General features: G+C 34.5%; 3 protein-coding genes across 7 annotated transcripts; 2 read left to right on the top strand and 1 right to left on the bottom strand.

The window, feature by feature from the left end:
• The first annotated feature begins 1515 nt into the window (after window positions 1-1515).
• On the top strand, window positions 1516-4212 carry LOC116847933 (la-related protein 7). The gene is made up of 5 exons (XM_032823529.1): window positions 1516-2118; window positions 2250-2596; window positions 2669-3655; window positions 3728-3872; window positions 3927-4212. The coding sequence occupies exons 1-5, from the start codon at window positions 1875-1877 to the stop codon at window positions 4076-4078; spliced, it is 1875 nt and encodes a 624-aa protein (XP_032679420.1). The 5' UTR covers window positions 1516-1874; the 3' UTR covers window positions 4079-4212.
• Window positions 4213-4218: 6 nt separating this feature from the next.
• LOC116847934 (probable H/ACA ribonucleoprotein complex subunit 1) lies at window positions 4219-7080 on the bottom strand. 4 transcript variants are annotated; one of them, XM_032823530.1, is made up of 4 exons: window positions 6977-7080; window positions 6580-6778; window positions 4668-4908; window positions 4219-4597 (listed from the first exon to the last, which is right to left on the bottom strand). In XM_032823530.1, exons 2-4 carry the CDS (start codon window positions 6696-6698, stop codon window positions 4328-4330), a joined length of 630 nt encoding a protein of 209 aa, XP_032679421.1. In that variant the 5' UTR covers window positions 6699-6778; window positions 6977-7080; the 3' UTR covers window positions 4219-4327. The 4 variants fall into 4 exon arrangements, with proteins under 4 accessions (XP_032679421.1, XP_032679424.1, XP_032679423.1 ...); XM_032823533.1 differs by having other exon boundaries at window positions 6580-6740; window positions 6977-7054; XM_032823532.1 differs by having other exon boundaries at window positions 6894-7018.
• A 2916-nt stretch (window positions 7081-9996) lies between these two features.
• LOC116847939 (transcription factor BTF3 homolog 4) lies at window positions 9997-12756 on the top strand. Of its 2 annotated transcripts, XM_032823550.1 has the most exons (4): window positions 9997-10298; window positions 11596-11967; window positions 12251-12376; window positions 12477-12756. In XM_032823550.1, the coding sequence occupies exons 1-3, from the start codon at window positions 10221-10223 to the stop codon at window positions 12359-12361; spliced, it is 561 nt and encodes a 186-aa protein (XP_032679441.1). In that variant the 5' UTR covers window positions 9997-10220; the 3' UTR covers window positions 12362-12376; window positions 12477-12756. The 2 variants fall into 2 exon arrangements, with proteins under 2 accessions (XP_032679441.1, XP_032679440.1); XM_032823549.1 differs by having other exon boundaries at window positions 12251-12619.
• The last annotated feature ends 426 nt before the right edge of the window (window positions 12757-13182 follow it).

Below are 13182 nucleotides of genomic sequence, written 5' to 3'. Positions count from 1 at the left end.
ATTTCTATAGTGATGTATATTGTCAGAATATTGTCTTTAAATATAAATAAAGCTTATTAAGCTTTTTGTATTTTATAGGTTCTGAAATTTTCTTACGAGATACGAGGCACGTTAAAAGTCACGAATCAGTAACAATTTGTGAAAAAAAATGGAAAATTTAATCTCGGGTCGTCATATTTTATGCATGGATATTTAAAAAAATATACAAAAGGATGACAAGGGAAATGTCTATATATACGATGTTAAAGGTAAGGAGTAATAAATAAGTTTATAAATTTCCTTAGGCCTGGTGCCCACGATGCTAGAAATCGATCCGAGTTCTCGGACCGAGAAATATATAGCCAATTAACTTTCCAGATAACTAAATTATAAATTAATAATTACTAAATTTATTAATTTATTATTATTTTGCTGAGAAGCAATTATAGCTAATGTCGAAATACGCTTTCAATCAGCCATTTTGTACAACACATATGTAGGCACAACACACATGTAGTATGTCACATTGAGCATTCTTCCATGGCCGTTCGAAAACTCCTCTCGATACCAACTCCACTAACCCCACCAAGCCCATCCACCACAGCCACTTTCCGTCGTGGACTTTCAGTGTTTTCGAACGCACCCCTGATGGCTCAAAAATGGATATGGGGGTGGGTTGCTCGGTCTTCTCCTTCTCCCCTTCTGTTTCCTTTAGTTGTAAACTTGATAATAACTTATCAATTTTTGAGGCTGAAGCTACGGCGGTTGCATATACTTTGACCATGGTGTTTGACACAGTCAAAAAAGGTGGTTATTGCCACCGATTCTAGAAGTCTTATTGCGGCTCTGGGCAGATGTGGCCCAGCTGGTAAATAGCATGAATTAGTATATATTATCAAGGATATATATTGCTACTTGATCAAGCAAGGCTTTGATATCGTGTTTATTTGGATTCCGGGACATTCTGGAGTTGAAGGGAATGAACGGGCTGATGAATTGGCAAAAAACGCAGTCCAAATAAATTTATCTGTGGAGCATAAAACTGTTCTGTTCTGTTTTCTAGTACAATTTGTAGAATGCTTAGAGATCGTATGAATGAAAACGTTGCGCAATTTTTTAAAGATACCTCGAAACAAAAAAGTTTCAGGTATTTTCATAGAACGCGTATTAAAAATCTTTTGGAGCCTTGGTTTTTACAACATGCTCATCTCAATAAAGAAATTATAACTATGGTATCACGTTTGCGGACTCATCATACACAAGTAGCGCAACATTTATATGATAAAAATATCTGTGACCTACCGCTTTGTGATTGTGGTCTGCCAGAGACTTCTGAACATGTAATTTTAAATTGCCCGCGTAATCAGCGGGAGTCGGACTTACTGAGGATTGGTCTACGCAACGTCTGGGGAATTGAACCTATCATTCTCGGGTGCGTTCAGATTCCTCATCCGGGTGCACTCTATTACTAGAAACACTATAGTATATGTCACATATACTATAGCACTTCTAGTAATAGAATACACCCGGGTGGGGAATCTGAACGCAGCCCTCGATGATATAGTGTTCAGTAGCAACGAAGGTGCTTTCAAGGAGTTATTTTTGTTCTTTCGGAGGATTAATAGAAGGATATAATTTGGGTGGAACTAATTACATATTGTTGCAAGATTGGAATTTATTTTGCTGTTTGTGATTTATGTTTTTCTCGGGTGGTCAATGAACTAGTTTCACGACCATAGTAACAACAACAACATAGAATAGATATATGTAGAAACCATAAGTAAAAAATAAAATGCCAAAATTCTCCCAACGGACATGTTATGGACTATTTTTGTGATATATCGCAGGAACTATATTTTGTTTGGCAGTAAGTTGTACGAACTCTTGAGAATACAATGGTGATGGAAGAACAGGAATCGAACATAGAACTAGCATCGGAAAGAATTCCCGTGCCTCAAATACAACAGTCGAAAATGGATATGATTAAACGAAACAGCAGATCTGCTGTTTCACGTGGTAAACCACGATTAAGGAAGAAAGCGCTGCATGCTGCGATACTCAAACAAATGGAGTTTTATTTCAGTGATGCTAATTTGAACAAAGATCGCTACTTGTCAGAACTTTTAAAGAAAAGTCCTTGTAAGTGCTCTCCCTATGTTCTCAATCATCCAAGATAGGACTACATATATACTTGTGATATATACTTTGCTTTCAATTGATTCCTTTATAGAAATTCCAAAATGCTAATTGTGATTATTTTTGTCTCTTAGATGTGGATCTTGATGTATTTGCAAATTTTAATAAATTAAGTACATTAACGACAGACACAAGTAGAATAGCTAAAGCTTTACAAAGATCAACCATGTTAAAAGTATCAGAAGATGGTACAAAAGTTTGTCGATTAACACCTATCAACAAGAAGGAAAACACAGATGAATGTACAGTTTATGTGCAAAATCTACCTCCAGATTCTGATCACGATTGGCTGATTTCTGCCTTTTCTAAATATGGAACAGTAGTATATGTCTCGATTCCTCGATACAAAAGCAACAAAAAGATTAAAGGTTTTGCATTTGTGGAATTTGATACTCCAATGGGTGCTAAACAATGTATTAAAGTAAGAAAAGTGATTTAACTTTTGCGAACAGTTAATAAAAATTTCAAATTTAATATGTCATTATGCACACAGGCATTTCAAGAAGAAGGATGCGTTTTGCCATCTCATACATCTCCCAATGATCTGTTAAGTATAACTACTTTCAATAATACAGAAGAAAATCTTGCAGTATGTAATAAACCAGAACAATATATCTCTAAAAAGACGACAAGTGTAGGTGATAAGAAAGATGATATGGAGAATCAAATTAAAGATGATGATAATATTCATGATGAAAAAACTGATAACTTTAACAGTAACACTAAACATTCTTTGGGGAAAAGAAAACTTGTTGTAGATGAAAGCAATATCAAAATTAAGAAAAAGAGAACAACTACGGATCAAAATATAATGGATCAGCATATTAGTGATATGGAAAATCAAGAGACATCAAATAAAGATATTACTAATCGTAATAAGAAAAGCGGGGAAACTGATAGAAAGAGAAAGAAAAAAGTATCAATAAGTGATACGTTTAAATTAGAAAACGAAGGAACAGTGAAAAGGGATCTACGTAAGTTAGCGACAAAATTAGATGAGAATAAAGCGATAGATATATTGTCTACAGATAAAAGCTACAATGACCGTAATGAAAAAGAAGGTGTATTACAAACTGTAAAATATCCTATTAAAGGAGATATAGACGCAACAAGCAGCAATATCGAAGAAAAAGAAACTGGCGTTGATGAAAGAAAAAAGAAAAAAAACCGCAAGAAGAGAAATAACTTTCAGAGGGATATCACTAGTGATATGATGCAAGTAATGGCTAAGCAGGATTGGAAACGACTTAGAAATAAATACTTAGAATTACAAAAAAGCAAGATGCAACAATTGAAATCACATTTGAAAAAAGCAAAATGGAATTACGACAAAACTGGACAGAATTATGACAAATCCAAACCTGAAAAAGAGAAAAGCAGTGAAGCGGAAGAATCATGCTACGGGCGTATTGCTTATGCACCGGGAATTATAGTGAAAATTGAAATGGACGAACCTTGCATAGATCTCCAAAGCTTCAAGGTATATTTTCATCTCGCTATGTTATTACCCGAAAAACTTTACATTTCAATTAAAATGATACATTTGTTGCAGATGGAATTGAGAAACGAGAAATGTATAAAATATATAGATGTAGCATATGGTTCCTGCGAAGCACACATAAGATGTGATACAGCAGCAGATGCGCAATTGTTGGTGCAAAAAAATCACGAAGGAAGACGTTTGACAATTTTAAAAGGTAAATTCTACATTGTGTTTGTGTGTCTATATATTTAATTACTTCATATTTCAGATAATGAAGAGAAGTCATACTGGAATAAGATTGAGCAAAATCGGAAAGAAAAACTTGATGATAAAAAAAAATTCAAGCACAGAGGGCGTGATAAATTATTGAAAAGAGCAGAAAAAGAACTTGGGAAACATATAAAGTTTGATCAGGTTTGACTGTCCTGTTAGTTTTTCTGCAAAATCTGTAGATTACAAATGATACGTCGATGCATGTATACGTAGACACATAAATGTCGTCTCACTGATATAGTTTAATTCATGAAAATAAAATGAAATAATTACATACACCATATCAATTCCTTTGTCAATCTAAAATATTTTTACTTTATTTTATTACATATTACAAATATAATATATTCAATATGTGTTAAAGAAAGAATTCTTCTTTGACGGATTTATTTGTATTTACCATCTTCCTCTACCTCCTCCGCGACTTCCACCTGTGTTATTACGATTAAATCCACGACCTCTAAATCCACCAGTTCCCCTGTTGCCAAAACCACCACCACCACCTCCTCTTCCATAGGATCCTCTACTATTGCCTCTTCCGCTTCCCCCCCTTCCACCAGCACCTCTTTTCATAACACGTCCGGCATTACTGCCTCGTTTTTGTTCCCCAGGTGCTTTTGGCAAAAACCTTTGAAGAGGCAGCAATTTTGCTGGATCAATGTACAACTGAAATCAATAACAACTAGTAATACATATATACATGTAAAGATTTATATTATTTGTAATATTGCAATACCTGAGTATCCTTTATAAAACTAGAAGGTTTTATATCTTTCGGCAATTTGATAGATACATAATAGTCACGGATACTGCCAAATATTTCATCTATTTTCCCAATATGTTTCTTGTTTTCTGTATATATCGGAGCGTTAAAAAAGGGCACTTTCTCAATATCGACTTTGACAACGAGTCCCTCTTCTATAGGCCATGTGAAATGTCCTAATGGTGTTATTTCTTCCGGAGGCCCTTGATCATATCTGTGTTAAATTCAAGCAGAAAACAGAGTTCATACTGTGGTTCGATATTAATTGTAATCTGCCAGTACATCTTATGAGCTCTTCTCTAGATTTTATTGTAACGATCATCTGAATAGCTCACCCAGTAATTATACAGTTTATACTCCTCACCTGCGATTTTGACGAAAAAATACTCAATCGACGTGTTTTTTAAAGACAAACAACTTTTCTATTTGGAAAAATCGTCGCTCTTTACTGCGAAGCGAGATATCAATTGACAAAGTTGATCGCTATTGGTTAGAAAAACTGTCACATCGACTTGTATATGCTCTGTAGCCACTTGTGCATTACAAACAGTGCGTGAATTAGAAATATATTTAAACATACATGGGTAATATAGCATTATTGAAACATTAACAAACATTTGCAAACGATGAACTGAGAGTCCAGGGGCGAGTCCCGGAGAAACCCCCGGTTTAATAAAAATAACATTCTAAAAAAAAAAAGAAAAATACGTCTCGCATGATGCGTATATTCTTTTTGCATGCGATTCATATGTCCTACCTTGCGTAGGGGATATTTGATTTTTACTATATTGTAGATTCATTTGTTTAGTAAGGCAAAGATTTAATAAATCTAAAGCCTATTCTTTGTAGCTGCACTGAACTGGTGTAATATATTGAAGTAAGACAAATATACATTTTCTCACTCTAACTTATTGCACTAGTTCAGCAGTGCAGCTACAAAGAACAGGCCTATACTCTGTGACAATATACAAAAGTACACTAATGTAAAACATGTGTATTTATGCATATACTAATAGTAGACAAAGTTATATACTAATAGTAAACTCATACATTTAGTAAGGCAAAGATTTAGTAGAACATTCTTTTTTGCATAGGGATCTTACTAATCTTTTCGGTATTAACGATTTTTAGTATATTGTACTCATTTATTTAGTAAGACAAAAGTTTAATAGATATATTTATAGAAATGTAAGCAATGCATTATAAGTACACATATGTTTCACATTAGTGTACTTTTGTATGTTACCACAGAGTATATATTTATTAAATCTTTGCCTTGCTAAACAAATAAATCTACAATATAGTAAAAATCATAAATATCGGAAAAATTAGCAAGATCCCTACACAAGTGAGAATGTTTTACTAAATCTTCGCCTTACTAAATGTATGAGTCTACTATGTACTAAAATAGATATTGGAAAGATTAGCAAGACCCCTACACAAGGTAGGACGTATAAATCGCACGCAAAAAGAATACACGCTTAACATCATGCGAGATGTATTTCTTTTTTTTTTTAGAATATTATTTTTATTAAACCGGGGGTTTCGCCCCTGGACACCCTGGACACCCAATTCATCGTTTGCAAATGTTTGAATGCTAATGTTTCAATAATGTTATATTACCCAGGTATGTTCAAATATATTTCTAATTCACGCACTGTTTATGATGCGCAAGTGGCTACGGAGCGTATACACGTCGCTGTTTGTCGTCGGTGTGACAATTTTCCTAACCTTAATAGTGATCAACTTTGTCAATTAATATCTCGTTTCGTAGTAGAGAGCGACGAATTTTCCAAATAGAAAAGTTGTTTGCCTTTAAAAATGCGTTGATTATTTTTCGTTAAAATCGAAGGTGAGGAGTGTAAACTGTATAATTACCACTTACCCTCTACTGCCTCTATCGAAACCACCACCGCGTCCTCTGTTAAATCCTCCAGCATTTCTACCGCCTCTAAAGGAGCCTGTTCCTCTACTAAATCCTCCACCACGTCCTCGAAAAGACATCTTTCTCTTCGTTTATATGGCAATCTAATGTCCGAGCCTTTCCTTCAATTGTCAATTTCAAGTTGGTCAAGTGTTCGAATCTTAGAAAAATATAATTCTTTACAAGATATATCTACATAACAACAAAAGTAGCTTAAAATTATAAATAAATCACATATTGAAATTTTCTTGGCAAATGTATAAAAATATATATACATATATATTCTCATATATTCTAGTAAATATTTGCTAAGAGTAAATTTGCAACTAATTTATTTTCCTCGTGTACGACACACTACCATTCCACGTGTTTCGCGGCACCAGAGTTGCCAATGCTGCCGTTGTGTTCGCTGAGCGTATTCATTTACAAATGTAAGGGCCGTGGCACACAGAAAAACTTAAGCAATAAGACGTAAGCAGTAAGCAAATTGACCAATCACAGTCGTTGATTCTTGGAACTTAAGAAGAATCAATGACTGTGATTGGTCAATTTGTTTATTGCTTACGTTTTACTGCTTAAGTTTTTTTATGTGCCATTAGCCTAAAGGGACGTCTATATTGGAAGTAAATAGTAAGAAGTAGGAAGTAAGAATAAGAAATTGATCAATCATAGTTGATTATTCTTCTCACATTCGACTGTGGTTGGTCAATTTCTTACTCTTACTTCCTACTTCTTGCTATTTACTTCCAATGTAGACGTCCCTTGTACTATTCGCACTTTTACACCTAATGCCCGTTACACACTAGTGCACCTCATACAACACAAATTTTCCAAAATACGTTCTGAAGATGCTTTTAGGATAGAAAGATGTCATCAGAATATTTTTAGGACGTCCTTTGAAGATATGAGTTGTCTGAAAATAGCTAATATCCAATAGGTTTATTCGCATTAATTGAACTTTTTACACTTTCACACTTAGTGCACATTAATTCTTTAGAGGTTCTAAAAATGACGTCATGATTTCCGTTTGTGTTACGAGTGTAAATGCAATTCTAACACACTTTTTACACTTGATCCCAAGCAAGAGTGAAAAGTGTATCAGAATTGCATTTACACTCATAACACGAACGGAAAACATGACACCATTTTTAAAACCTCTAAAGAATTAATATGCACTAAGTGTGAAAGTGTAAAAAGTTCAATTAATACGAATAAACTTATTGAATATTAGCTATTTTCAGACCATTCACACCTTCAAAGAACGTCCTAAGAATACTCTGATGACGTCCCTCCGTCCTGAAAATGTCTTCAGAATGTATTTTGGAAAATTTGTGTTGTTTGAGGTGCACTAGTGTACAAGTGCATTAGGTGTAAAAGTGTGAAAAGTACGGGTGTATATCAGTTGAACACGGGGCAATTGGACACAGTCCAATCACAAGTCGCTGTTCCAAGGGACCCTACAAATGTCTCTAATCACACGGTGCTGTGATTGGCTGTGTCCAAATGCACCGTGTCCAAGTGCACCGCTCCCGAAAAGTACAAGCAACTCGAACAAACCTATAGAGTCATTCTAACCAGAGTACAGGGCTGTTCAAAAATTCTACTCGGTGGGTAGAGTACATGTAATTGACCAATTATGATAAAGAAATCTTAGTTATCTTTGTTCTTATTGGTCAATGAAATGCTACTCTACCCGTTGAGAAGAGTTTTGGAACGCAGCTCAGATGTCTCTACTAGAGATGGGACATCGATAAGAAATAATCTATTATGACTCTAGTAACTTAGTTGGTGAGCACCGATTATTGATAGTCCGATATATCGAGCGAAATAATCGATTCTAGTAAAGCCCGTATCAGACTATAGATTAGGATTGAGATTGAATTGAAATTTAGCCAATCAGAGCAAAATTCACTAAGCTCAAGTTTGGTGAACATTGCTCTGATTGGCCAATTTTCAATTCAATCTCAATCTTAATCCGTAGTCTGATACGGGCTTAAGAAACACTGGGTTTTTACGACAATTAGAGTTAGTTCCACTAAGACTGAAAATTATGATAGGCACGACCATCTAGTACTTTTGTAGTTTATGACAACTTCTTCTAACTCAATGCCTTACGGGAGCGGTGCACTTGGACACAGTGCATTTGGACACAGCCAATCACAGCACCGTGTGATTAGAGACATTTGTAGGGTCCCTTGGAACAGCGACTTGTGATTGGACTGTGTCCAATTGCCCGTGTCCAACTGATATACACCCATGCCTTACTATAGGAACAAGCTGGAGTAAGAAGTAAAGAATGCGCATTCGACATCAAGTAATAATTTTGTAAAATCTCACGATTATATCCATATTTTTTTAACATGTGGTAAGATTGTTTATATTTTATTAAAATCATACTTATTATAAACTATCATATGAGAAATCTGAAGTGTAAAATATAATCCTAATTTAAAATAACATGTATCCTAATTTATTTACAAGAATTCTGTTTATACTATTCATATATGTGACGGAAGTTACAATTAAACCTACGAGTTTAAAATTACAGTTTGAAAATTATTTATTAATTAATAAATAATATTAATATTAATATTATTATATAAAACATGTATAAAATGCAGAAAACGGGTGGGACCCGATTGACCACGATACGATTGGACACAGATTGTAATGATTGGTTCGACTTAGTAATTCACTAGATAATTCTTTTCATCGGTTGGTTGTGTCCTATCGTACCGTGATCAATCGGAACGCTCCCGTTCGAAAAGGATCTTAGGGAGATGTACGTACCCCAGACGGTCGAACCAAGCCTTCTAAAATAACCTATCAAGTCAGAAATGAAAAGTCGAATCGACGTCGACTCGACTTTTTATTTCTTTCTAGGTACAATCCTACTCACTGCTCTTGAATCAGTTTCATTAATACATCTGTATATATATGTAGATATAAAAAAAAAATTAAAAAATGGAATACAGATGAACTACATTCACAATTTCATGTTTTTCATGATCATAAACAAATATTTATGCTTTGTCTTATATACAAAACAGTTATAAAGCCAACCAATCAGAATGTTTTAATCATTGATTACTTTATTTTGATTGGTTGTTTTGGTTGCGTAATCATTTACAACCACTTACGACCACGCTTACGCAATTGTAGAATAGCTCTAAAAGAAGTTTTATGCAGCAGAAAACCTCATTTAGTTATCTGCGCAGATTACTTGAGTTTTCTGCACATAAAACTTCACGCATAAAACGTGAGGTATTATGCGTACCCAACCCTGATGAAACGCATCCTATATGAAAAGCACCCTAATGGGCTTGAATTTCCCGGCGGAAACGCTCCTCCGTCACTGCCGGAACCGGAAGTTGAATAACTTGGAACTGAAGTGAAGCGTACGCTTCCATTTTCTTGAGGCTCTTGTTGCGAGTGTAGAGCACGTGTTTGTCACCGCCGGTCGTTTTTCACAACGCTCTCACGACGCAACACTTTTTGTCCCGTGCGTCTATTTTCCGTTTTGTCGTTGTGACCAGACGTCATCTTTAACGCTACTCGATCTTCTGCGCTTTGATACTCCGCGAGCGACAGAGGTTAATACTATGAATCCTGAGAAACTGAAGAAGTTGCAGGCTCAAGTGCGAATCGGCGGTAAGGGTACTCCACGACGCAAGAAGAAGGTATGTTTATTATTCACCGTCAAACTGTGGAAACAATGATTGTTCATGTTATTAGTCCTCTTCGACTCATACCGCCGTCACGTTATCAGCATGATCATGATCGTTGCTACGAGTTGTTCTTCGTGCTTCTCTCTCCCTCTCTCTTTTCTCTCCCCTCCCTTCTTTCTCTTTTTGTGAATATTTTTTTATTTCATTTAGCAACGCAATACTGCAAGTTTTTTCGTTATTTTCTTTTTACATAATCAAATTTATGCAACAAAGTGATCTTGTGTTTTGAGTTATGAAAATCGTTTGCATTTATTACAAAAGATACCATGGCTTTATCTTTTGTCTAAGTACGCGATACACGCATAGCATTGCATGATTTATGTTCTGAGGTTATATTCTAAAATGTTCTTTTTGAAAGAAATTTTACTGAAAATTTATGATTCACTTTACATATACTATAGGCTTTCGAAAAACTTTATTCGAAAAGAACGTTTTGGAATGCAACCTTATAATGACATATGTAAAATGATCAAATATAGCATTTGTCTCTTTAAGAGATTGTCTATAATACGTTGTCTATAATGGCAGTAGTAAGAAATAAGCAGTAAGTAAATTGACCAATTTCATTCTCACGATTTAAGAATAATTGATTGTGTTTCGTCCATTTGCTTACTGCTTATTTCTTACTATTACTCCTACTGCCATTGTAGATTATGCATTTTAGCTTCTATAGGGTAAATTTATAGTGATTTTCCTTTCTGAGAACAAATGCGAACAAGTTGATATCTTTGTGATGTGTTTGCTATTAAAAGTGGCAGAAAGCCAAAAATAGTGATGTTAGTTTCGTAAAGCTGCTAGGGAAAAATAAGAATTACATGTATTTTTTTAATATATCTTTTATGTCTGCAAACTATACAAGTGTGCTTGATTGTGCTTTTAAACTTTATAAGAGACCCCATAAAAGAGAATAAATACAATAGTTATAAGTCTCCTCATCTATTTTGTAAGGTTGAGTCAGTGTATGTGTCAGTGGGTTGAGTCAAGATAATTTAGTAGTTTGCTACTAAATCACACATTGTCTGATTACAAAATTTTAATAATTTAGTAAAACTTAAAATTTTCCTATAATGTTTAAGAAGTATCTCTTCTTCTTTATATAGTTAATTGTATAATTCATCTGCTATGTATTTGCGAAAGACAAAAATGAATCGGTGAGTGTCATGACACATATTCACTATTGATTATATTATAAAATTGATCAGTGCCATTTGCCTTTGTATATGCATTCTATTATTTTTTGCCTTTGCAGGTTGTACATGCAACTGCTGCTACAGATGACAAGAAGCTACAAAGCTGTCTGAAGAAACTATCTGTAAATACGATTCCTGGCATAGAAGAAGTTAATATGATCAAGGATGATGGCACAGTCATTCATTTTAACAATCCAAAAGCTCAAGCCAGTTTATCTGCTAACACATTTGCTATTACTGGTCATGGCGAAAACAAACAGATCACCGAGATGTTGCCAGGGATATTAAGTCAACTCGGTCCTGAAGGTCTCACACAGCTCAAACGATTAGCCAGTACAGTTGCTGGTAGTGCGGTTGGTAAAACCACATTGGAGGAGGATGATGAAGTGCCGGATTTGGTGGAAAATTTTGATGAAGCTAGCAAAGAAGAGGTGAGATTGTAATTATTAGTCCTCTCTCTGAAAGAGATTTCACAAAGTTGACATAGATGTATTGGATGTATAAATGTGCAAACATGTAAAATAGAATAAGCAAACATTTTATTTCGAAAATGAATTGCTTAAATTATAAATTAATTAAATTGAAATAAGTTAGATTACAAGAGAGAAGTCAAATTATAGTATAATTATAGTATTTAATTATATACTATGAATGTAATTTATACAGGGAATCATTATTGTTATTAAATACATTTATATTATCTTATATTTTAAGGTTGCTCCGAAAAAAGAATTAAATGAGAATGATAAAGCAGCTGGTGATAAAAATGATACTATTGTCATTGAAGAAAAGAAAGAAGCACCGTTAGCTACGCCAGAAGCTTAAGAAGAGGATATTGAAGTAACTAATCGATGAATTTATCATTATACAGGGTGTCCAAAGAAACTCTGTAAATTCGTAACAATAAGGTCATATAATCCACAATTCTGCTTTTTTCCAGGTGTCTCTCTCTCTTCCCCTCCCTCCCTCCTCGCCCCCTTACTCCTCTTTCTCTCCCATTTCCTTTCAAGTACACGTACACAGATACACACAACGAGCACGCATACGTGTACACACATACATCAGGTATAGTTTGTAATTAATGAGTCAAAAGACGCAAAAGCAATGCGTAAATGAAGTATAACTATACTTACAATGTTGCCGATACTTGACATACTCTATATGTACTTGCTATATAAGTAACAGTTTGAGAAATAAAAAGAAGCTGTTACAAAAATCAAGTATTTCGTATCTTCCTTCTGTGCTATTGCAAAGTATTTGACGGAGAAATTGATTTAGTTGAAGGTGTTTCTATATATATTCTTGAACATTGTGTTATCCTTTAAGTATTTTGAAATGATAATTAGTTGATAGCTTCCATTTTTATTTCATTTTGATGTAATAAAAAACATTGGCTGGTATTCATAGTCCGATCTTATATTTAAGGTCATCTTAAGTACCATCTTAAGATGTCATGAACCAATCACAGAGTCGTATTCGCATCTTGAGACATTACTTAAGACGGCTTAAAATAATAGCATATTCGATTGGCTCTGGGTTAACCCACTCTGGGTTATTCAGTCTACGTTTATTGGTCGAACATGTATTTATAAGCTTTATGATTGACTAGTAGAGACTTATGACGTCATTAATCGCTCTCGAAGCAA

This window comes from Odontomachus brunneus, unplaced genomic scaffold, assembly GCF_010583005.1.
Source record: "Odontomachus brunneus isolate Ranch 3 - 2012 unplaced genomic scaffold, Obru_v1 Obru_scaffold_085, whole genome shotgun sequence".
Lineage (NCBI taxonomy): Eukaryota > Metazoa > Arthropoda > Insecta > Hymenoptera > Formicidae > Odontomachus > Odontomachus brunneus.
This window is presented reverse-complemented; position numbering and strand designations above follow the sequence as displayed.